The 25,309-nt window shown below is 44.3% G+C and overlaps 1 protein-coding gene across 1 annotated transcript; it reads left to right on the forward strand.

Annotated features, from left to right (window-relative positions):
- The first annotated feature begins 2,993 nt into the window (after window positions 1-2,993).
- On the forward strand, window positions 2,994-24,031 carry LOC134573366 (tubulin alpha chain, testis-specific). Its single transcript, XM_063433072.1, has 5 exons — window positions 2,994-3,103; window positions 7,026-7,248; window positions 11,513-11,661; window positions 21,946-22,626; window positions 22,955-24,031. The coding sequence occupies exons 1-5, from the start codon at window positions 3,101-3,103 to the stop codon at window positions 23,249-23,251; spliced, it is 1,353 nt and encodes a 450-aa protein (XP_063289142.1). The 5' UTR covers window positions 2,994-3,100; the 3' UTR covers window positions 23,252-24,031.
- Window positions 24,032-25,309: the final 1,278 nt, after the last annotated feature.

Raw genomic sequence — 25,309 nt, forward strand, 5'->3', positions numbered from 1 at the left:
TCTGCCTCCTATGATCTCTCCCTATAATCTGCCTCCTATGATCTCTCCCTATAATCTGCCTCCTATGATCTCTCCCTATAATCTGCCTCCTATGATCTCTCCCTATAATCTGCCTCCTATGATCTCTCCCTATAATCTGCCTCCTATGATCTCTCCCTATAATCTGCCTCCTATGATCTCTCCCTATAATCTCCGTCCTACGATCTCTCCCTATAATCTCCGTCCTACGATCTCTCCCTATAATCTCCATCCAATGATCTTTCCCTATAATCTCCCTCCAATGATCTCTCCCTATAATCTCCGTCCTACGATCTCTCCCTGTAATCTCCAACCTATGATCTCTCCCTATAATCTCCATCCTACGATCTCTTCCTATAATCTCCATCCTATCATCTCTCATAATCTCACTCCTATGATCTCTCCCAATAATCTGCCTCCTATGATCTCTCCCTATAATCTGCCTCCTATGATCTCTCCCTATAATCTGCCTCCTATGATCTCTCCCTATAATCTGCCTCCTATGATCTCTCCCTATAATCTCCGTCCTACGATCTCTCCCTATAATCTCCGTCCTACGATCTCTCCCTATAATCTCCGTCCTACGATCTCTCCCTATAATCTCCGTCCTACGATCTCTCCCTATAATCTCCCTCCAATGATCTCTCCCAATAATCTCCCTATGATCTCTCCGTCCTACGATCTCTCCCTATAATCTCCATCCTACGATCTCTCCCTATAATCTCCCTCCTATGATCTCTCCCTATAATCTCCATCCTATGATCTCTCCCAATAATCTCCATCCTATCATCTCTCATAATCTCCCTCCTTGGACCTCTCCCAATAATCTCCCTCCTATGATCTCTCCCTATAATCTCCGTCCTACGATCTCTCCCTATAATCTCCATCCAATGATCTAGAAAAGAAAAGAGAAATAATAGGCGCTCACTATAGTGATCGGGCAGCAGTATACCAGACAAGGATTCCCCAACCTTGTGAATGAGTAATAGAAAAAACAGAAGTGGCGTATACCGCGCCTAGTGATTTATATATATATGCAGAAAAATACATACATGTATCCTTGAATATTCTGATAAATCAAAACCTCGGAAAAAAATTAAGATAAAAAATCATAGTGCAATACAGTACATGTTATTTTAAAGACAGCTAGTTATATGGCTTTGTACAGTCCACTCACATTTAAATGAGCTATAACAGAGCTCTACTGTGAAGCGCTTGGACGGTACAATCCCCGTCTCTGGATTTGTAGTGGTTGTCACAGATGTTTTCAAAGTGCAATGTGCTTGGTAGATATAAAAAAGAAAGAAAGATAGCAGCAATATGGTGAAGTAAGTACTAATATTGTATTAAATGGTGAATAGTATTGTACTTACACTATCTAGAGCAAATGTGGTATAAACAGCATAGGTGGTATGATCCCCATCAAGGATATACAGGATCCAGGAAACCAAATAAAATGTTAAACTATAAAAAGTAACTTAAAAAAGTATACTTTAATATTACAAAAAAATAGTGAAGGATAAAATATATAAAATATAAAATAAGTCCCACTTTACTAATCTCCATCCTATGCTCTCTCCCTATAATGATCTCTCCCTATAATCTCCGTCCTACGATCTCTCCCTATAATCTCCGTCCTACGATCTCTCCGTATAATCTCCATCCAATGATCTCTCCCTATAAACTCCATCCTATCATCTCTCATAATCTCACTCCTATGATCTCTCCGTATAATCTCCATCCAATGATCTCTCCCTATAAACTCCATCCTATCATCTCTCATAATCTCACTCCTATGATCTCTCCCTTTAATCTCACTCCTATGATCTCTCCCTCCAATGATCTCTCCCTATAATCTCCATCCAATGATCTCTCCCTATAATCACCATCCACGATCTCTCCCTATAATCTCCATCCAATGATCTCTCCCTATAATCACCATCCACGATCTCTCCCTATAATCACCATCCACGATCTCTCCCTATAATCACCATCCACGATCTCTCCCTATAATCACCATCCACGATCTCTCCCTATAATCACCATCCACGATCTCTCCCTATAATCACCATCCACGATCTCTCCCTATAATCTCCGTCCTACGATCTCTCCCTATAATCTCCATCCAATGATCTCTCCCTATAATCTCCATCCAATGATCTCTCCCTATAATCTCCATCCAATGATCTCTCCCTTTAATCTCCCTCCTATGATCTCTCCCTATAATCACCATCCACGATCTCTCCCTATAATCACCATCCACGATCTCTCCCTATAATCACCATCCACGATCTCTCCCTATAATCTCTCTCCTATTATCTCTCCTTATAATCTCCCTCCAATGATCTCTCCCTATAATCTCCCTCCTATGATCTCTCCCTATAGGATCTCTCCCTATAATCTCCATCCAATGATCTCTCCCTATAATCTCCATTCTATGATCTCTCCCTATAATCTCCATCCTATTATCTCTCCCTATAATCTCCATCCTATTATCTCTCCCTATAATCTCTCCCTATAATCTCCATCCTATTATCTCTCCCTATAATCTCCATTCTATGATCTCTCCCTATAATCTCCATCCTATTATCTCTCTCTATAATCTCCATCCTATTATCTCTCTCTATAATCTCCCTCCTATTATCTCTCTCTATAATCTCCCTCCTATTATCTCTCTCTATAATCTCCCTCCAATGACCTCTCCCTATAATCTCCCTCCAATGACCTCTCCCTATAATCTCCCTCCAATGACCTCTCCTTCTGATCTCCCTCAGGGCTGTGGAGCCTTATAACCACATCCCGCATGTAATTTTCCCGCGCAGTGATGTGAGCAGCCAGTTAAAAGTCGCGCTATTGATGTGGCTCCACCCTCCGAGTATTCACTCTGTTTTCCCGCCCATTCACTGGTTCATCCAATCAGCAAGGAGGATTTAGATGCGCGCGCGCAAGGTTGCTGTTCGGCTTGAAAAGGGCGGGAATCTCTTCAGGAGACACCGAGACCACACCCTGACACCGATCGCCCACATTGAGACCGCACCCCGAGACTGAGACAGCACCCCGAGAGCAGTACTGAACCTTCACTATGGTGAGAACTGAGGGGAGACTGTGATTAACAATGCCCGACAGCCACACACTCCTAGCACTCACAGCCACACACTAAAATGGAATTCATTTCCTATACTGAGAACACACTCCCAGTGATAGGACAGCCATTCTGTGACTGGATCCCAGAGCTCCTAGTGATGGACAGCCATTCTGTGACTGGATCCAGAGCTCCAAGTGATGGACAGCCATTCTGTGACTGGTTTCCAGAGCTCCCAGTGCTAGGACAGCCATTCTGTGACTGGATCCCAGAGCTCCCAGTGATGGACAGCCATTCTGTGACTGGATCCCAGAGCTCCCAGTGATGGACAGCCATTCTGTGACTGGATCCAGAGCTCCCAGTGATAGGACGGCCATTCTGTGACTGGATCCCAGAGCTCCCAGTGATAGGACAGCCATTCTGTGACTGGATCCCAGAGCTCCCAGTGATAGGACAGCCATTCTGTGACTGGATCCCAGAGCTCCCAGTGATAGGACAGCCATTCTGTGACTGGATCCCAGAGCTCCCAGTGATAGGACAGCCATTCTGTGACTGGATCCCAGAGCTCCCACTGATGGACAGCCATTCTGTGACTGGTTTCCAGAGCTCCCAGTGATAGGACAGCCATTCTGTGACCGAATCCAAGAGCTCCCAGTGACAGGACAGCCATTCTGTGTGCCTGGATCCCAGAGCTCCCAGTGACAGGACAGCAATTCTGTGACTGGATCCCAGAGCTCCCATTGATAGGACAGCCATTCTATGTGACTGGATCCCAGAGCTCCCAGTGATAGGACAGCCATTCTGTGACTGGATCCCAGAGCTCCCAGTGCTAGGACAGCCATTCTATGTGACTGGATCCCAGAGCTCCCAGTGCTAGGACAGCCATTCTATGTGACTGGATCCCAGAGCTCCCAGTGCTAGGACAGCCATTCTGTGACTGGATCCCAGAGCTCCCAGTGCTAGGACAGCCATTCTGTGACTGGATCCCAGAGCTCCCAGTGCTAGGACAGCAATTCTGTGACTGGATCCCAGAGCTCCCAGTGACTACAGCCATTCTGTGACTGGATCCCAGAGCTCCCAGTGACAGGACAGCCATTCTGTGTGCCTGGATCCCAGAGCTCCCAGTGACAGGACAGCAATTCTGTGACTGGATCCCAGAGCTCCCATTGATAGGACAGCCATTCTATGTGACTGGATCCCAGAGCTCCCAGTGCTAGGACAGCCATTCTGTGACTGGATCCCAGAGCTCCCAGTGCTAGGACAGCCATTCTGTGACTGGATCCCAGAGCTCCCAGTGCTAGGACAGCCATTCTGTGACTGGATCCCAGAGCTCCCAGTGCTAGGACAGCCATTCTGTGACTGGATCCCAGAGCTCCCAGTGCTAGGACAGCCATTCTGTGACTGGATCCCAGAGCTCCCAGTGCTAGGACAGCCATTCTGTGACTGGATCCCAGAGCTCCCAGTGCTAGGACAGCCATTCTGTGACTGGATCCCAGAGCTCCCAGTGACTACAGCCATTCTGTGTGCCTGGATCCCAGAGCTCCCAGTGATAGGACAGCCAGGCTGTGACTGGATCCCAGAGCTCCCAGTGATAGGACAGCCAGGCTGTGACTGGATCCAAGAGCTCCCAGTGATAGGACAGCTATTCTGTGTGACTGGATCCCAGAGCTCCCAGTGATAGGACAGCCAGGCTGTGTGACTGGATCTCAGAGCTCCCAGTTATAGGAAAGCCATTCTGTGACTGGATCTCAGAGCTCCCAGTGATAGGACAGTCAGGCTGTGACTGGATCCCAGAGCTCCCAGTGATAGGACAGCCATTCTGTGATACTGGATCCCAGAGCTCCCAGTGACAGGACAGCCAGGCTGTGACTGGATCCCAGAGCTCCCAGTGATAGGACAGTCAGGCTGTGACTGGATCCCAGAGCTCCCAGTGATAGGACAGCCATTCTGTGATACTGGATCCCAGAGCTCCCAGTGATAGGACAGCCAGGCTGTGACTGGATCTCAGAGCTCCCAGTGATAGGACAGTCAGGCTGTGACTGGATCCCAGAGCTCCCAGTGATAGGACAGCCATTCTGTGATACTGGATCCCAGAGCTCCCAGTGACAGGACAGCCAGGCTGTGACTGGATCTCAGAGCTCCCAGTGATAGGACAGTCAGGCTGTGACTGGATCCCAGAGCTCCCAGTGATAGGACAGCCATTCTGTGAGACTGGATCCCAGAGCTCCCAGTGACAGGACAGCCAGGCTGTGACTGGATCCCAGAGCTCCCAGTGACAAGACAGCCAGGCTGTGACTGGATCCCAGAGCTCCCAGTGACAAGACAGCCATTCTGTGACTGGATCCCAGAGCTCCCAGTGACAAGACAGCCATTCTGTGACTGGATCCCAGAGCTCCCAGTGACAAGACAGCCATTCTGTGACTGGATCCCAGAGCTCCCAGTGACAAGACAGCCATTCTGTGACTGGATCCCAGAGCTCCCAGTGACAAGACAGCCATTCTGTGACTGGATCCCAGAGCTCCCAGTGACAAGACAGCCATTCTGTGACTGGATCCCAGAGCTCCCAGTGACAAGACAGCCATTCTGTGACTGGATCCCAGAGCTCCCAGTGACAAGACAGCCATTCTGTGACTGGATCCCAGAGCTCCCAGTGATAGGGAGGTTAAGATAGTGTTTTCTCATCTATGGCATTTGATTAATTGTCAGTATTTCACAGAATTCTACTCTTTTTATGTTACTAGAAGCTGCAATTATCATTTAATTCTCCAGAGGATACAAATTAAAGGAGATGAGGGAGAAACTTTCCTCAACAGAAAGTAAATCCCAGCAAGACCAGTACCTCAGTGGAGCGCTATATATAAATCTCATGAAAAATGTATCTCGGACACGGTGCAAACCACAAAAAGAAAATAATAAAAAAGTTTATTGATTATAATATTATTTAAAGGCAGCACCACTTGCCTCAAATACATTGGACTGATCAAACAGTCATTGTGGACAAAACACAAAAAGAGATATAAACTCCAGCTTAATATGATGTAACTAGATTAAATTGATACAGTTGACACTAGAAGTAATAACCAAGTGGCTAAGAGTGTAGCAACAAAAAGTATCAACTGATCATATATAGAGGAGAAGCCGGAATATATATAAAATATTCCAAATGAATGGGATAAATAACGTATAAGAACCTAAAGTACCCCTAATAAAGCCTGATCCTAGGTAAAAATCAGGATCATGTGCCTAAATATACGTATACAAATTAAACTAGTTCTATAGGTATCTCAAATTGTAAGAAATCGAAAGGACAGAAAGAAATAAGTATACTGGAAACCAAAGGGTATTGAAAAAATATAGTAAATAAAGGTTCTTACTGATCCATGCAAACTGAAAAGTAAACCGCAGGGATTCCGCCGGCAGAAAAAAGTAAGAGTCCCTGCTTAGATACAACGTAATTAAGGTAACTGATTACCTAAAGGCAGAATGCAAGGTAGTGGAAAAACATACACCCATAGCCCAACGTGCGTTTCGGCGATAAAATTCGCCTTTCTCAAGGGCACAAATACGTCGTAAGGGTCAGTATTTCACAGAATTCACCTCTTTTTATGTTACTAGAAGCTGCAATTATCATTTAATTCTCCCTGGCCATCAAGTCCAAATTCCTCCTGCTACCTTTTGTCAACACTCCCTATTTTAACTTTTATATTGCAAGCTCATGGGCTATCTAGCTAAGTACTTAATATGAATGATCGTCATTGGCTAGATCTCAGCTCATGGGCAGAGCCCACATATTCTGTCATATATTTAATGCCACAACAAATTACATGAGCACTGACATCTATTTAAAACAATATTTATATATATTTATTTTTATGCAAAGCTTCATTAATGGGTGCATTTTAAAATATTTCCATTGTTTATATAGAGAGAGTGTTTGTCTATTCACGTCGGGCAGGCTGGAGTTCAGATTGGCAATGCATGTTGGGAGCTGTATTGCTTGGAACATGGAATTCAGCCTGATGGGCAGATGCCGAGTGACAAAACAATTGGAGGGGGAGATGATTCCTTCAACACCTTCTTCAGTGAGACCGGAGCTGGGAAACATGTCCCCCGAGCAGTCTTTGTGGACTTAGAGCCTACTGTGGTGGGTAAGTGCACTGCACTTGGAGATTGGCACACTAAGCTATAGATATGCTGTAACGTTGTTGGTTGTTACTGATGATCCTATTCAAACCTAAAGTATATAAAAACATTATGGGACCGTTATCAGAGGTTTCGGTACATGGATTAGATTTACAATGTTTCATACTCACCTGTTAGTTGCTAAATGTATTTAATGTATTTAACTATAAAACTTTACTGTCATTACAGAACTAGTTGTTAGTTCTGTGACCGAGGGGTGTAGGGGAAGGTTAGTTATACTAACTCGAAAGTGTCCCTCATGACCACAACCATCTTCTTCCTGACGGTCCTCTTCAGCTCCTGGCATTTCAGTTACCAGGACATTACATCAGCATTGTATGAGAATGCCACACTGAGGTCTGTGCGGGAATGCAACACTGAGGTCTGTGAAGGTTTCTGTGGGACGCTCCATAGATAGAGGTCTTTTCCCTTCAGCCACCACTGATGGCTTGACAAAGGGTAGCTCAGCGTTTTACTGAGACAAAGTAAGCTCCTATTTTGTCATATCTTTTGACAGTCAATGTGAGTATTTCAAGATTTTATCGTTATGAATTTTGAATATGAGATTGACAGAGCCGCTTTAAAATTTAGAACCAGATGAATGTTTTATTTTTAGAACAATATCTTTTCACTAGTCCTTGGCTTTTGCATGCTTGCCTTACCTATAGATAGAGCTTTATTAAAATATTTTCAGACTGGGTTTCATTTATGGCCTACCATTATAAATTTTCTCCTTAGGGAGAGAATAATAAGTTTTAAGCTACAATATTTCAGCCCTACAAAACCGGAATCTCAAAAAAAACTTGATGGAAAAATGAAAACATTTTAGCGCAATAAAAACAATCAATGTTGGCCCTTCAAGGGCTCTGTGCTGACTGCCATTTGAAGGCAGGAAAGGCTTTGTCATACTTTGTAATGTGAGTGATAGAACTTCCAAGCCAACCAATCAGAGCTCTCTGACAGACAAGACTAGCCTGGGAATACACCATTTGTCTTTTAGGGCCACCACCTATGGGTGGGGGCTGGATGTGTTTTAAAACTCTTTAATCTGGGTCATATTGAACACCATAGGTTTTTTACTTTTTTACCTCCCTTTTAATGCAGCTTGCTAGCCAGCCACCACATTGATAACCATTGCTTTGAAGTGAGGTTTTTTTCCCCATTTAATGCAGCTTGCTAGCCAGCCACCACATTGATAACCATTGCTTCGCAGGGAGGGTTTTTTTCCATTTAATGCAGCTTGATAGCCAGCTGCCACAATGATAACCATTGCTTCGAAGTGAGGGTTTTTTCCATTTAATGCAGCTTGATAGCCAGCCGCCACATTGATAACCATTGCTTCACAGGGAGGTTTTTTTTCCATTTAATGCAGCTTGATAGCCAGCTGCCACAATGATAACCATTGCTTCGAAGTGAGGGTTTTTTCCATTTAATGCAGCTTGATAGCCAGCCGCCACATTGATAACCATTGCTTCGAAGTGAGGGTTTTTTCCATTTAATGCAGCTTGATAGCCAGCCACCACATTGATAACCATTGCTTCGCAGGGAGGTTTTTTTTCCATTTAATGCAGCTTGATAGCCAGCTGCCACAATGATAACCATTGCTTCGAAGTGAGGGTTTTTTCCATTTAATGCAGCTTGATAGCCAGCTGCCACAATGATAACCATTGCTTCGAAGTGAGGGTTTTTTCCATTTAATGCAGCTTGATAGCCAGCCACCACATTGATAACCATTGCTTCGCAGGGAGGGTTTTTTTCCATTTAATGCAGCTTGATAGCCAGCTGCCACAATGATAACCATTGCTTCGAAGTGAGGGTTTTTTCCATTTAATGCAGCTTGATAGCCAGCCGCCACATTGATAACCATTGCTTCGAAGTGAGGGTTTTTTCCATTTAATGCAGCTTGATAGCCAGCCACCACATTGATAACCATTGCTTCGCAGGGAGGGTTTTTTTCCATTTAATGCAGCTTGATAGCCAGCTGCCACAATGATAACCATTGCTTCGAAGTGAGGGTTTTTTCCATTTAATGCAGCTTGATAGCCAGCCACCACATTGATAACCATTGCTTCGCAGGGAGGGTTTTTTTCCATTTAATGCAGCTTGATAGCCAGCTGCCACAATGATAACCATTGCTTCGAAGTGAGGGTTTTTTCCATTTAATGCAGCTTGATAGCCAGCCGCCACATTGATAACCATTGCTTCGAAGTGAGGGTTTTTTCCATTTAATGCAGCTTGATAGCTAGCCGCCACATTGATAACCATTGCTACACGGGGAGATTTGGTTTTTTTTTTGGGGTGCTGGCAAATAGTATTTAAAATTATTTTTCACTTTGTCGATGCTTTGCACTTATTTTAAACTAGCCACAGAATGAATCCGCCAGAAAGGTACAGATTTGGGCGACTTGACTGAATTCCAACAGAAATTGACTTTAGTAAATATGGGAATGGCAGTCTGGTTGGAATTATTCAGTTTTCACATAAATTTGACCATCTGTACAAACGTTGGAGTTTAGTGAATAGACCCCTGCATGTTTTTTTTATTCTATAACATTTTTGGTGTGAACACAAATTCCCAGTTTTCAGAACTGAAAATCAAAGCATCATGTGTTCTAAATACAAAAACTGCCCAAAATAATCTTACACAAACCTCTGGGAGAGCGTGACATTGTAAATGGATTTGTGGAGTTAATTTACAGAAAAAAATTAAACATGGTGTGAATATATAGTCTAATGTTACATAGCTAGAAACTAACCTTTGGTTCACAATGAATGACATTTAGACTATGACGTATCGTTTAAAGAAAACTTTCTTCGTAAAGCCGTTTCCTCAAAATGCAGTTTATTTAAAACATTTATTTAAATAATTTTATTTTCTTAAAGGAATTCTATAGTGTTAGAAATATAAAGTTGTATTCCTAACACAATAGAAAGCTCTGTTCCAACCAACACCCTCCTCGCAGCCCTCCCTGCAGTACTTAAAGGGGTATAAATTCCTTTATTTACTCAGCCTTTTCCAATTTCATCCGATGGGGGGGGGAGACCTTATGCCCATGTGCAGTGAGCGCATTAGGCCCTCCCCAAATGAAATAAATGTAATTAAATAAATGTTTCCTATGGGGATTTTACAGACGCTGAATGTCCTCATGCAGAGTGTGAAGACGTCCAGCGACAGGTGACCTAGAGTCCTGTAAATCCCTGGAAGCTCCTCTAGTGGCTGCCTGATAGGGGTTTATCAAAAACTGCAATGTTTTACACTGCAGGACTAAGAGGACAGGGACAGTGCACACAGACCACTTCAATGATCAATGATTTTTATTCACCCTGAACAGAAGCCAAGGGATGGTTTATTATTGTGTGTGTTGACAATGTGCCTTTTTTCTGCCATTAAAGGGATACTATAGGCACCCAGACCACTTCAGCTCATTGAAGTGGACTGGCTGCAGTGCCTCAGTCCCATTTAGTCCTGCAATGTAAATCATTGCAGTAATTATTACAGTTTTTTAGAAACTGCAATATTTACATTTCAGGACTAAGACTGCCATGAGCAGTGGTTTCCAAACCAGTCCAGGATGTAGGGATTATCCAGTTGTGTCAAGGTGCTTCTTTTCTTTCTTTCTAACAACTGGGTAATCCCTAAATCCTGGACTGGTAGGCATGCCTTGAGGACTGGTTTGAAAACTATTGCACTAGAGGCACTTCCTGGTTGTTAAGTGACTTTCACCTAACTCACACTGGACAGACGTACCCCTCTGCATGAGGACATCCAGTGTATGTTAAATCCCCATAGGAAAGCAATGAGTCGGTGCTTTCCTATGGGGAGGGCCTAATGCACTGGAATCGTGTAAGTGTTTAAAGGTTTTTTTTTTTTTATCCATGCCATGCTGGGGAAAGTAGGGAACCAGCGGGAACTATAGTGTACAACTTTGTATTCCTTAAACTATAGAATTCCTTTAATGCAGATGCATTTGAAAAAGATTATCTGCTTGGTACGTAAAAAGCACTTAATATTAGAGAATTTAACAGACATGGCTGAAGTCTGTGAATAACCCTGTCTATGGCACACTGTAAAACCAGTTTGATTAGTTACTTCCACTGGATTGTATTTACACATAGCAGTTGTTCAGAACCTGAATGTGATGGATGAGACAGTGGCAGTTAGTGTCCACGCACACTAAACATTATTGCAATGTATAGTTTCTAGTCTCACACAATTCCTTCTACAAACAGATGAAGTGCGCACTGGGACATATCGCCAACTATTTCATCCTGAGCAGCTGATCACTGGGAAGGAAGATGCCGCCAATAACTACGCTCGTGGTCATTACACTATTGGAAAGGAAATAGTTGATCTTGTTTTGGACCGTATCCGAAAATTGGTTAGTATGCAAACATTTCTCAGCAGGGAACTCTCATGTCCCAGGATTTTTAATATTATATTTACTGATCCCTATATTTAACAAACATGTATTTGTGAGGCGGGAAAAATAAAATTAAAAGTAGAAATCCACTTCCCTGTTACTGGGCACATCAAACTTAGCTCCCTGCCAGTGATTGTTATAAACTCTGTCCTTCACACTTGGCAGTCAGCATAGACAGAAGATGAGAAATGAAACATGTTCATTTGCAATGTGCGCGTTTCCTGAACTGGATTTTAATGTTATTTGCAAAAAGTTACATAGAATGTGACGGCAGATAAGAACCATTCGGCCCATCTAGTCTGCCCAGTTTTCTAAATACTTTCATTAGTCCCTGGCCTTATCTTATAGTTAGGATAGCCTTATGCCTATCCCACGCATGCTTAAACTCCTTTACTGTGTTAACCTCTACCACTTCAGCTGGAAGGCTATTCCATGCATCCACTACCCTCTCAGTAAAGTAATACTTCCTGATATTATTTTTAAACCTTTGTCCCTCTAATTTAAGACTATGTCCTCTTGTTGTGGTAGTTTTTCTTCTTTTAAATATAGTCTCCTCCTTTACTGTGTTGATTCCCTTTATGTATTTAAATGTTTCTATCATATCCCCCCTGTCTCGTCTTTCCTCCATGCTATACATGTTAAGATCCTTTAACCTTTCCTGGTAAGTTTTATCCTGCAATCCATGAACCAGTTTAGTAGCCCTTCTTTGAACTCTCTCTAAGGTATCAATATCCTTCTGAAGATAGGGTCTCCAGTACTGTGTACAGTACTCCAAGTGAGGTCTCACCAGTGTTCTGTACAATGGCATGAGCACTTCCCTCTTTCTACTGCTAATACCTCTCCCTATACAACCAAGCATTCTGCTAGCATTTCCTGCTGCTCTATTACATTGTCTGCCTACCTTTAAGTCATCAGAAATAATCACCCCTAAATCCCTTTCCTCAGATGTTGAGGTTAGGACTCCATCAAATATTCTGTACTCTGCCCTTGGGTTTTTACGTCCAAGATGCATTATCTTGCACTTATCCACATTAAATGTCAGTTGCCACAACTCTGACCATTTTTCTAGTTTACCTAAATCCTTTTCCATTTGGCTTATCCCTCCTGGAACATCAACCCTGTTACATATCTTAGTATCATCCGCAAAAAGACACACCTTACCATCAAGACCTTCTGCAATATCACTAATAAAAATATTAAAGAGAATGGGTCCAAGTACAGATCCCTGAGGTACCCCACTGGTGACAAGCCCAAGCTTTGAATATACTCCATTGACTACAACCCTCTGTTGCCTGTCACTCAGCCACTGCCTTACCCATTCAACAATATTGGAATCCAAACTCAAAGATTGTAGTTTGTTAAGCCTTCTATGTGCAACAGTGTCAAAAGCCTTACTGAAATCGAGGTAAGCAATGTCTACTGCACCACCCTGATCTATAATTTTAGTTACCCAATCAAAAAAATCAATAAGATTAGTTTGGCATGATCTCCCTGAAGTAAACCCATGTTGTCTCTGATCTTGAAATCCATGTGTTTTTAGATGTTCAACAATCCTATCCTTTAACATGGTTTCCATCACTTTCCCCACTACTGAAGTTAGGCTTACTGGCCTATAGTTGCCCGATGTGGCGAAACCAACCTCGCCACTGGGCCCTGGAGAAGCCTGTTTGCTAGCCTCCTACCTGCTGACTATGGCCCCTGGGTTATTTGGGGCATATTGTACTTTATATTGCTGCTACTGGCCCTTTAAAATCAGCGATGGACATTTTGGGACTACTGTCCCTTTAAGACTGGAGCATATTCCAGTATACTGCCTTTAATATTACATATGTATTTATGTGTTGAGTTTAACCTGGGATATGTATGCAGCATTCACCTGATTGTTCGGTAGAATCACTCCATTCATTATATTGAGTGAAACTACCGAACAACCAGACCACCCAGGAATAAGTGTGCCTCCAATTACAGTTTGCAACAATGTTGCAAACGGGTAATTGGCAATCAGTGTAATATATTCTTTGTCCTCTGGGTGGCCGCCATTCGGGAAACAAACACGTGGCGGCGGCCATCTTAAACTACCGAACAGCAGTGTTTTGCCGTCGAGTGTCTGGAACTAAAATCGGACACTTGACTAGGCAAACACCGCTGAGACCTCCATACTTCCAGAAATTCGTATAGAAACTACCGAATGACCAGCCGTTCGGTAGAAAGAACCCCACAAACAAGGGAATTCATTCAAACCCTCTCTAGGCTCTATAACACAGGCAATTCGTCTGTTTTCATTCCCTTGTTTGTGACCGACCGCAGGGCCAAAATGCATGGAACTGATTTCGGATACTTTACCCATGCGGTCGGTCAAATCTTTGGAACCTCATATCTCCCGAACTGTTCATCCGAATGACTTGAATTTTGGATATGTTGTCCCCCTGAATAAGGGCTATCCAGCGATGCTGGATTTAAAGGTGTACCCCCTGTTTTTGGGGTACATCCAGAACTTGGCTGGAAAAGTGTACCGGATAATTGGGTTTAATGTTATCTGAGGGGAGGGGATGTGTGGGCTGAACCATGTATGTGATTGGTTATTTTATGCCTCCCCCTGGGTGTGGCCTGTAAGTGTACAAGTGTAATAAAAGCTAGGCTGGATGAGCCAGTCCAGAGTTCCTGTTTTACCCTCAAAGTGATGTGTCGTCTCATTATTGGGGGGAAGGATTTATTGCATGCTGTTCCAGTTGACTGCTAGGAGTACAAGCCTATTCATATGGTTCCTATTCAATGGTCTACAGCATTCATATGCTTGGGAGAATTTAAAGGTTTTCTCGGATTCGGTGATTGTGGTGTCTGCCAGAGTGCTTGGAGTCCTCAGGAAGCACTAGGAGCATCCATTAACAGAGGTACTCAGTCGGGGTGCCAGGCGATCCGTTACATTGGTGGCAAGCGGTGGGATGGCGTCCTAGTGCGAGGTAAAGCAGCTCGGAGACACAGTGCGTTTGGATTTACAATTGAGGGCGACGCTGGTGTGCATACAGCGTCCCTGTTTACATAAAGATTTGGGAAAATGGGGTTCGTAGACCCCTGGGCAACACACACACCTGAGGAAGAGAGTGAATTAGAATGGAGAGATAATGCCCGGATAGAATTATGGTACGATGCCCTGGAGGAAGTCCAGTATCAACGGCAGCAGCGCCTTCCTGGTGTCGCATACCGGTTGGAGGAACAAATGGCCTGGCGGATGCCGCTTCTGGGAGACCAACCTGGAGGGCAGCGGGTAAGACAACTCGAGTACCTCGTGGAAAGGGAACTGAGCTTGGACACCTCATACCGGGCACTGTGGTGGTGCACTGTCCAGCCAGAGACGTGGAGGGCAGAGGGCATCCAGCCAGAGGGGGAGAACTACACGAGCCCTGGCCTGTTGTGGAAAGCCTTAGTGGAGGATGTCGACTTCGGCAGTCCAGCAGAGTCACGGTACTGGGCTATCTTTCATTACCGAGGTGAGATGATACAGGGCCCGAGATCTATTGGACTGGGACAAGACCTCCGCCGTTTCGCTGCCATGGAACGAGAGCTGGAGATGGACTATGTAGAACTATTAAATTCCTGCCAGCCGCAGAGCAGGGACGCAGACCGGGAAAACTGGGTGGCAGACCCAGACCTGCTAGCCTACAGCTGGGAAAAGGTGGCTGAGGTACCCCCTGCTTCACTACCAGCTGCAGAAGTTGGGGACCTCATAGAATGGTCCTGGAGAGACCCACAGATGGCAGGTGAAGATGGGACCGAGATCTCTCTACCGGCCCTACAGGGATGCTGGGCAGTTGGCCCAGATCCCCAGCGGCAGTCTACGGTTCAGGGAGAGGAGCCTGTTATTACCTCTCCCCAGCGGCAGCACAGCTCACCAAGGGGAGACAGTAAGCCCCTCACCAGCGCAGATGGGACTGTGGTCTCTGCGCCCTGCCTACAGGGAGTACAGAGGGTCAGCCCTGATCCCCAGCGGCAGTCTACAGTGCAGGGAGAGGCGCCTGATACCCCCTCTCCCCACCGACAACCTAACCCACCAAGGGGAGACAGAAAACCCCTCACCAGCGCAGATGGGACCGTGGTCTCTGCGCCCAAGTTACAGGGAGCTGAAGGGGCCGTCCTCCCTCCCCAGCGGCAGTGTGATTTGTTGGGAATTGGGAGCCCAGTCTCCATTCCCCAGCGGCAGTGTGAATCACAGGGAATTGGGAGCCCAGTCTCCATTCCCCAGCGGCAGGCTGAGTTACAGGGGGCAGAGGTAGTTGGTCCTTCCCCCCAGCAGCAGAGTGATATGCCGGGAAGGCAGTGTGAAGTGCAGGGAGAGGAGAGCAGCGTCCTCCCTCCCCAGCGGAAGGCTGAGTTACAGGGGGCAGAGGTAGTTGGTCCTACCCCCCAGCAGCAGCATGATTTTTTGGGAATAGAGAGCCCAGTCTCTATTCCCCAGCAACAGGACACTGAATTGGGAGGAGAGACAGTCGGTCTCCCTCCACAAAGACTGAAAGTAGGCATGGGAGAGGAGATTGTTACCACCTCTCCCCAGCGACGGATCATCGATGGGCAGAGTGTTCTAATGGGAGAGGAGCTGGTTACCACCTCTCCCCAGCGACAGCTTAATGTACCAGGGGGAGACTGTAAGCCCCACACCTGTGCAGATGGGACCGTGGTCTCTGCACTTCCAGCACAGGGGGTAGGGACGGTCGGTCCTGCCCCCCCACAACAGGGCTGTTTAGCCAAAGGGGAGACAGTCTGTCTCCAGCAGCAGAGCTGTGTAACTAAAGGGGAGACAGTCTGTCTCCAGCAGCAGAGCTGTGTAACTCAAGGGGAGACAGTCGGTCTCCAGCAGCAGAGCTGCGCAGCTAAAGGGGAGACAGTCGGTCTCCAGCAGCAGAGCTGCGCAGCTAAAGGGGAGACAGTCGGTCTCCAGCAACCAGGCTCCAACCAGACTACTCCTGTAGTAGTGCTGGCACCAGGGCAGAGTACCGCTGGTCTCTGCCCACTCAGCAACCCACCAAAACAGCCTACCAGTCCCCCACACAGCCGGGGTGAGGCACCTGGACCTGGACAAGTTTTTCCATTACTCAGGTGTAGTAACCATTTATTGTGGGTGGGCTGTACTGCTGTTTCTGTTTTGTGGGTGGGCTGCTGGACTAACAAGGGCACTGACCGGCAAGAGGTCAGGTACCCTGTTAGTCTGTTTGGAAAAGGGGAGAAATGTGGCGAAACCAACCTCGCCACTGGGCCCTGGAGAAGCCTGTTTGCTAGCCTCCTACCTGCTGACTATGGCCCCTGGGTTATTTGGGGCATATTGTACTTTATATTGCTGCTACTGGCCCTTTAAAATCAGCGATGGACATATTGGGACTTTTGGGACTACTGTCCCTTTAAGACTGTGGAGCATATTCCAGTATACTGCCTTTAATATTACATATGTATTTATGTGTTGAGTTTAACCTGGGATATGTATGCAGCATTCACCTGATTGTTCGGTAGAATCACTCCATTCATTATATTGAGTGAAACTACCGAACAACCAGACCACCCAGGAATAAGTGTGCCTCCAATTACAGTTTGCAACAATGTTGCAAACGGGTAATTGGCAATCAGTGTAATATATTCTGTGTCCTCTGGGTGGCCGCCATTCGGGAAACAAACACGTGGCGGCGGCCATCTTAAACTACCGAACAGCGGTGTTTTGCCGTCGAGTGTCTGGAACTAAAATCGGACACTTGACTAGGCAAACACCGCTGAGACCTCCATACTTCCAGAAATTCGTATAGAAACTACCGAATGACCAGCCGTTCGGTAGAAAGAACCCCACAAACAAGGGAATTCATTCAAACCCTCTCTAGGCTCTATAACACAGGCAATTCGTCTGTTTTCATTCCCTTGTTTGTGACCAACCGCAGGGCCAAAATGCATGGAACTGTTTTCGGATACTTTACCCATGCGGTCGGTCAAATCTTTGGAACCTCATATCTCCCGAACTGTTCATCCGAATGACTTGAATTTTGGATATGTTGTCCCCCTGAATAAGGGCTATCCAGCGATGCTGGATTTAAAGGTGTACCCCCTGTTTTTGGGGTACATCCAGAACTTGGCTGGAAAAGTGTACCGGATAATTGGGTTTAATGTTATCTGAGGGGAGGGGATGTGTGGGCTGAACCATGTATGTGATTGGTTATTTTATGCCTCCCCCTGGGTGTGGCCTGTAAGTGTACAAGTGTAATAAAAGCTAGGCTGGATGAGCCAGTCCAGAGTTCCTGTTTTACCCTCAAAGTGATGTGTCGTCTCATTATTGGGGGGAAGGATTTATTGCATGCTGTTCCAGTTGACTGCTAGGAGTACAAGCCTATTCATATGGTTCCTATTCAATGGTCTACAGCATTCATATGCTTGGGAGAATTTAAAGGTTTTCTCGGATTCGGTGATTGTGGTGTCTGCCAGAGTGCTTGGAGTCCTCAGGAAGCACTAGGAGCATCCATTAACGGAGGTACTCAGTCGGGGTGCCAGGCGATCCGTTACACCCGACTCCTCCCTATTACCTTTCTTGTGAATGGGCACAACATTCGCTAACTTCCAATCTTCTGGGACTACTCCTGTTATCAATGATTGGTTAAATAAATCTGTTAATTGTTTTGCTAGTACACCACTAAGCTCTTTTAATAGCTTTGGGTGTATTCCATCAGGTCCCATTGACTTATTTGTCTTTACTTTTGACAGTTGAAATAGAACCTCTTCCTCTGTAAACTCACGTGTAATAAATGACTCATTTATCCTTTTTCTTAACTGAGGTCCCTTTCCTTCATTTTCATCTGTAAATACCGAACAAAAATATTCATTGAGGCAGTCAGCTAGACCTTTATCCTCATCTACATACCTTCCTTCTTTTGTTTTTAATCTAACTAATCCTTGTTTTACTTTTCTTTTCTCATTTATGTATCTAAAAAAGGTTTTGTCCCCCTTTTTTTACTGACTGTGCTATTTTCTCTTCTGTGTGTGATTTGGAAGCTCTTATAACTTGCTTAGCCTCTTTCTGCCTAATCTTATAGGTCATTCTGTCTTCCTCACTCTGGGTTTTTTTATAATTACTAAATGCTAACTTTTTGTTTTTTACTATTTTGGCTACATCTGTGGAGTACCACAGTGGTTTCTTGAATTTTTTGCTTTTACTGACAAGCCTAATGCAATTTTCTGTTGCCTTCAGTAGTGCAACTTTTAAATCCCATTTCTTTTGGACTCCATTTAAATTGCTCCAGTCTGATAATGACTCCTTTACACATATTCTAATTTTAGAAAAGTCTGTTTTTCTAAAGTCTAAAACTTTTGTTTTTGTGTGGTGTGACTCAGTCACTGTTCTTATATTAAACCACACTGACTGATGATCACTGGATCCTAAACTTTCACCTACAGTAATATCTGATACCAAATCTCCATTTGTTAACACTAAATCTAGTATGGCCTCTTTACGAGTTGGCTCCTCAACGACTTGTTTTAGAGACAATCCCAGTAGGGAGTTTAGAATATGTGTGCTCCTGGCACAAGTAGCTATTTTTGTTTTCCAATTTACATCAGGAAGATTAAAGTCACCCATGATGATAACTTCCCCCTTCATTGTCATTTTAGCTATTTCTTCAACTAGTAGATTATCTAACTCTTCAATTTGTCCTGGGGGCCTATAAATCACACCTACACGAGTTACTGTGTGATTACCAAATTCTAACGTAACCCAAACGGACTCTATGTTCGCCTCACTAACCTTTATTAGGCTAGATTTTATGCTATTCTTTACATACAGGGCCACCCCTCCCCCTTTCTTGCCTTCCCTGTCTTTTCTATATAAAGAGTACCCTGGTATTGCTATGTCCCAGTCATTTTTCTCATTATACCATGTCTCAGTAACAGCGACTAAATCTACACTATCAGTTGCCATTATTGCCACAAGTTCATGGATCTTATTCCCTAAACTGCGAGCATTTGTAGACATGACTCTAAGCTTATCATTTTTTAACACACTTGCTACAGGCACCTTCTGTCCTTGTTTTGGGGGACAATTGGATTGATGTTTTATCACCCTTTTGCCCCCCCCTCCTAGTTTAAATACATCCTAGCAAAACCTCTGAACTGCTCACTGAGAACATTTGTTCCCTTTTGAGAAAGATGCAAACCATCTTTTTTGTACAGTTTATTTCCATTCCAAACAGAGCTACCATGAGCAATAAAGCCAAATCCTTGCTCCCGACACCATTCACCAAGCCACAAGTTAAAGTCCCTAATACGCATCCGCCTGTCATTCTGAGTGTTATGCACAGGCAGAACTTCAGAGAATGACAGTGTGGAAGCAACCTGCCGTATATCATTGGCAAAAACATTAAAAACTTCCTTAACCTCTGAAACCTCATTGCAAGCCAAGTCATTTGTCCCTAAATGGACAAGTACATCCAATTCCCCTTCCTGCTTTGCTTGCTTAACAATATTACAGATACGTCTCCTGTCTCTGTGAGCAGTAGCTCCGGGAAGACACCTCACAAGACCACCATTGTCCATCTACACACCTCTTATGATGGAATCCCCCACCAACTGCTTTCTATTAAGCCTCACCATAGTCTTCAAGCCTCTCTGCACAACACCACTAGCCTCAGTGCCTCTCTGCACAACACCACTAGCCTCAGTGCCTCTCTGCACAACACCACTAGCCTCAATGCCTCTCTTCACAACACCACTAGCCTCAGTGCCTCTCTGCACAACACCACTAGCCTCAGTGCCTCTCTGCACAACACCACTAGCCTCAGTGCCTCTCTGCACAACACCACTAGCCTCAGTGCCTCTCTGCACAACACCACTAGCCTCAGTGCCTCTCTGCACAACACCACTAGCCTCAGTGCCTCTCTGCACAACACCACTAGCCTCAGTGCCTCTCTGCACAACACCACTAGCCTCAGTGCCTCTCTGCACAACACCACTAGCCTCAGTGCCTCTCTGCACGACACCACTAGCCTCAGTGCCTCTCTGCACGACACCACTAGCCTCAGTGCCTCTCTGCACGACACCACTAGCCTCAGTGCCTCTCTGCACGACACCACTAGCCTCAGTGCCTCTCTGCACGACACCACTAGCCTCAGTGCCTCTCTGCACGACACCACTAGCCTCAGTGCCTCTCTGCACGACACCACTAGCCTCAGTGCCTCTCTGCACGACACCACTAGCCTCAGTGCCTCTCTGCACGACACCACTAGCCTCAGTGCCTCTCTGCACGACACCACTAGCCTCAGTGCCTCTCTGCACGACACCACTAGCCTCAGTGCCTCTCTGCACGACACCACTAGCCTCAGTGCCTCTCTGCACGACACCACTAGCCTCAGTGCCTCTCTGCACGACACCACTAGCCTCAGTGCCTCTCTGCACGACACCACTACACTCTGAAAGTGCAGAAAATTAATTATGTAGAGCAACAGACTGTGCAATATGCCTTTTATCCACAACTCCAAGTTAAAAGGATTAACACCCTAGCACCCTAGCACCGGTACAAGGTTTTCTTGATTGTTTCCCCTCCATCTTTATCGTCAATCCCAATTCATCGTTTTTGGGGTCGAGGTTCAATCAAATGCTTCTCGGAGAGAAACATTGATGGATCTTAGCGCATGTTCTGCAAACACCACTATTGCGCCATTTAAAGCACGGTAGCAGAATGAGGAAGCGAGTGTGGAGTGCCAAAAGCGTGGACCAGTTTGCTAACATGGGAGGGGAAGCAGCCTTAAATGGATACATTTAATTTGTTGTAAGGAGGCGGAATTAGGGAGGGAGGTGGAATTGGAGGTAAACAGTGTTGGCATTACAGAAAGAGGTGAATTGAGGGACATTGCCAGTGCCCTAATTTAACATTACATAGTGCAGAACAGAGAACAGACTGCCTAAGTCACGTGTGCTGGGGGTGCACATATCTGTATGTGCCAAGCTTCTAACAGAAATACTGCACATACAGGTTCCTTTCTAAAGGCAGAAAGGTTCGAGTAACCCTTTAATATTAATTTGAAAGAAAAGAGATCATAATAAGAAAAAAAGTGAGAGTTTGTCTTTAACTGGTGACTTGACACAAATAAAATGTATTTACACATTACATTATGTGCAACGCTAAACATCTCAGAGTAAATACACTTGTAAAAAATATAAAACTTGGTACTCTACAATCATTCATTTAAAATTTGATTGTTCATCCCTTCCCAATGTATTTTTTAGGCTGATCAGTGCACAGGTCTACAGGGCTTCCTCATTTTCCACAGCTTTGGTGGTGGTACTGGGTCTGGATTTTCTTCTCTCCTGATGGAAAGACTTTCTGTTGACTATGGTAAAAAATCGAAGCTGGAATTTGCCATCTACCCAGCCCCGCAAGTATCAACAGCTGTAGTGGAGCCATATAACTCTATCCTTACAACACACACAACTCTGGAGCATTCCGATTGTGCTTTTATGGTGGACAATGAAGCAACTTATGATATTTGCCGCAGAAACCTGGACATCGAGCGTCCGACATACACCAATTTAAATCGTCTCATAGGGCAGATTGTGTCCTCCATCACTGCCTCACTAAGATTTGATGGCGCATTGAATGTTGACCTCACAGAGTTTCAAACAAACCTTGTTCCATACCCCCGTATCCATTTCCCACTTGTGACCTACGCCCCCGTTATCTCTGCGGAGAAGGCTTATCACGAGCAGCTGTCTGTAGCAGAAATCACCAACGCATGTTTTGAACCTGCAAACCAAATGGTAAAATGTGACCCTCGTCATGGCAAGTACATGGCCTGCTGCATGTTGTACAGAGGAGATGTGGTTCCAAAAGATGTCAATGCTGCCATTGCTACCATAAAGACCAAGAGATCAATTCAGTTTGTCGACTGGTGCCCAACAGGGTTCAAGGTTGGTATCTAGTTTTATGACAAAACTCCAGAATAATGAGTGGTTTCCTAGTGCGATTGTTAACCAGTTAATGTTTCTAACAAAAAGAAAAAACAAGAGTGTGTTAAAAGATATGTTGGCTGGAAGTAACCAAAATATGTATTCATGATCATGAACAGATGGTGGATGTGGTGTGTGGTGGCAATAGTAAGGATTTTGTGTTGGGGTGTATTAAACATTTTAATGATGTTCCGAATTGTAGAATTCTGTTTGCTTGGGTGTTTTTTCTACTGTAATAATATTTTGGTTAAGTCAATGTTAATTCTTAACAAGATTTTATTTTCTACAGGTGGGAATCAACTACCAACCTCCTACTGTAGTTCCGGGAGGGGATCTGGCCAAAGTACAACGTGCAGTTTGCATGCTGAGTAACACAACTGCAATTGCAGAAGCATGGGCCAGGCTTGATCACAAGTTTGACCTCATGTATGCCAAGCGTGCGTTTGTACACTGGTATGTGGGCGAGGGAATGGAGGAAGGAGAGTTCTCAGAGGCTCGGGAGGACTTGGCTGCATTGGAGAAGGATTACGAGGAGGTGGGAATAGATTCCTTAGAAGAGGAAGCTGAAGAAGGATTGGCGTATTGAATTACTTTGAACATATTGTTTAGTGTTTGACTTTGTAAAGTGCATCTGTCCTTTAAATACTGCAATGAGTCACATTAATCAGGGTAAAAAATCCTCTGGGACCCTAAGAATGCCTACTGCACAAATGGGTTTGCTAAACAGCCAATTCTAGTGCATTGAAAATTGAAATGTAAAATTCAGGCTAAAGTAGATTTGCAGAAACTATGGTAAAGTTGGAACATTTTCCCCTAAAATTTTCCAATTCCATCCAGTTCAGTGTTAAGTGAATGAAAGCCTGAATTTATTCGAATACTTGTAGAATGTCCATAACACAATCTTCCCATTTACATAAAAAGTGCCAGTGGAAACATTGAACCCTGACTTAAAGTGGCTCAGTCACCTCAACTTACCTTTCTCCTTTTGTTTTTTCTTCTCTTCCTCTTCCCGAATCTGTTCTTCATTTCTGGTCTATTTCTCTTTAAAACATAAAATAAAGTAGGGATTACTTTGTTATATGTATATTTCCTACACTTGACAATCTGGTCAAGCTGACAAATGAAATGAAGCTGCCTTAAGCTCATCCATTTGTCATGGTTGTCTAGAGTAGGAAAACTACAAACAATGTAGTCTCTAATTTATCTTATGTTTTAAAGCGAAATAGATCAGAAATGATGAAAAGAATAACAGATTCTGAAAGGGAAAAGAAGAAGAAACAGTAAGAAGAGGGTAAGTTTAAGGTGACAGAGGCACAAGTTCAGTTGTTTAGTTTGACCAGTTTTATGAACATTTTTAAATGTTTACAATTTTATTATTTCACTGTTCCAGTCTCCTGCTATTAAAATGTTTCCATGTAAACACACTTGTACCGTGTACTTTAATATGTAACTAACTGGCTTGCAGACGTGCATACTGGTGGCTGTGGGTCCTCTTGGTTCCCTCCAAATATACATTACCCCTGGTATATTCCTCTTGGTTCCCTCAAACTAAACATCACCCCCGGTATACTCCTTTTGATTCCCTCAAATTATACATCACACCCTGTATACTCCTCTTAGTTCATCCCCGGTGTAATTGTGCAGGGGCACAATAGTTACATAGCTGAAAAGAGACTTGCGTCCATCAAGTTCAGCCTTCCTCATATTAGTTTTTTTGCTGTTGATCCAAAAGAAGGCAAAACAAACCCAGTTTGAAGCTCAATTTTGCAAAAAGCTAGGAAAAAAATTCTTTCTTGACCCCAGAATGGCAGTCAGATTTATCCTTGGATCAAGCAGTTATTACCCTACATTGAAAGATTATATCCTTGAATATTCTGTTTTTGCAAGTATGCATCTAGTAGCTGTTTGAACATCTGTATGGACTCTGATAAATCCACTTCTTCGGGCAGAGAATTCCACATCCTGATTGTTCTTACAGTAAAAAAAAACCTTTCCTTTCCGCATGGCCTCGTGTCCTATGTAAAGTCCGGTTTGTGAATAGATTTCCACACAATGGTTTGTATTGGCCCCGAATATATTTGTATAATGTTATCATATGCCCTCTCAGGCGACTTTTTTCTAAACTAAATAGGTTTAAAATTGTTAACCTTTCTTCATAGCTTTTATGTTCCATTCCTTTTATTAATTTTGTAGCCCGCCTCTGCACCTTTTCTAGTGCCATAATATCCTTCTTTAGAACAGGTGCCCAAAATTGCACAGCATATTCAATATGTGGTCTTACCAGTGATTTATAAAGAGGCAAAATGATATTCTCGTCCCAAGAATGAATGCACTTTTTCATGCATGACAATACCTTACTGGCCTTGGCCACTGGTGATTGACATTGCACATTGTTGCATAGTTTGTTGTCTATAACAATTCACTTGCTATGTGAATTGTTGTATGTCTTATTGAATGGTAGGGGTCAGTGAACATGGTGATGCAAAATGCAAGTGCACTGGAGATCTGCCGAGTGCCCTATAGGTGGCAGTGTAGTTGGATACTGATTGGTATGTGAAATGTTGTTTGTCTATTGACCTATAGGTGTCAGTGTTTTGGTGTTTGTAAAACCCCATGAAAATTGTCAATATACTCGACAGACCTG

This window comes from Pelobates fuscus, chromosome 9, assembly GCF_036172605.1.
Source record: "Pelobates fuscus isolate aPelFus1 chromosome 9, aPelFus1.pri, whole genome shotgun sequence".
Lineage (NCBI taxonomy): Eukaryota > Metazoa > Chordata > Amphibia > Anura > Pelobatidae > Pelobates > Pelobates fuscus.

Bases quoted from the DNA above. Each gene is read 5' to 3' on its own strand.
- LOC134573366 (XM_063433072.1), top strand. The intron at 11,662-21,945 runs GTTAGTATGCAA...TGTATTTTTTAG, and splicing joins TGGACCGTATCCGAAAATTG to GCTGATCAGTGCACAGGTCT. The intron at 22,627-22,954 runs GTTGGTATCTAG...TATTTTCTACAG, and splicing joins GGTGCCCAACAGGGTTCAAG to GTGGGAATCAACTACCAACC.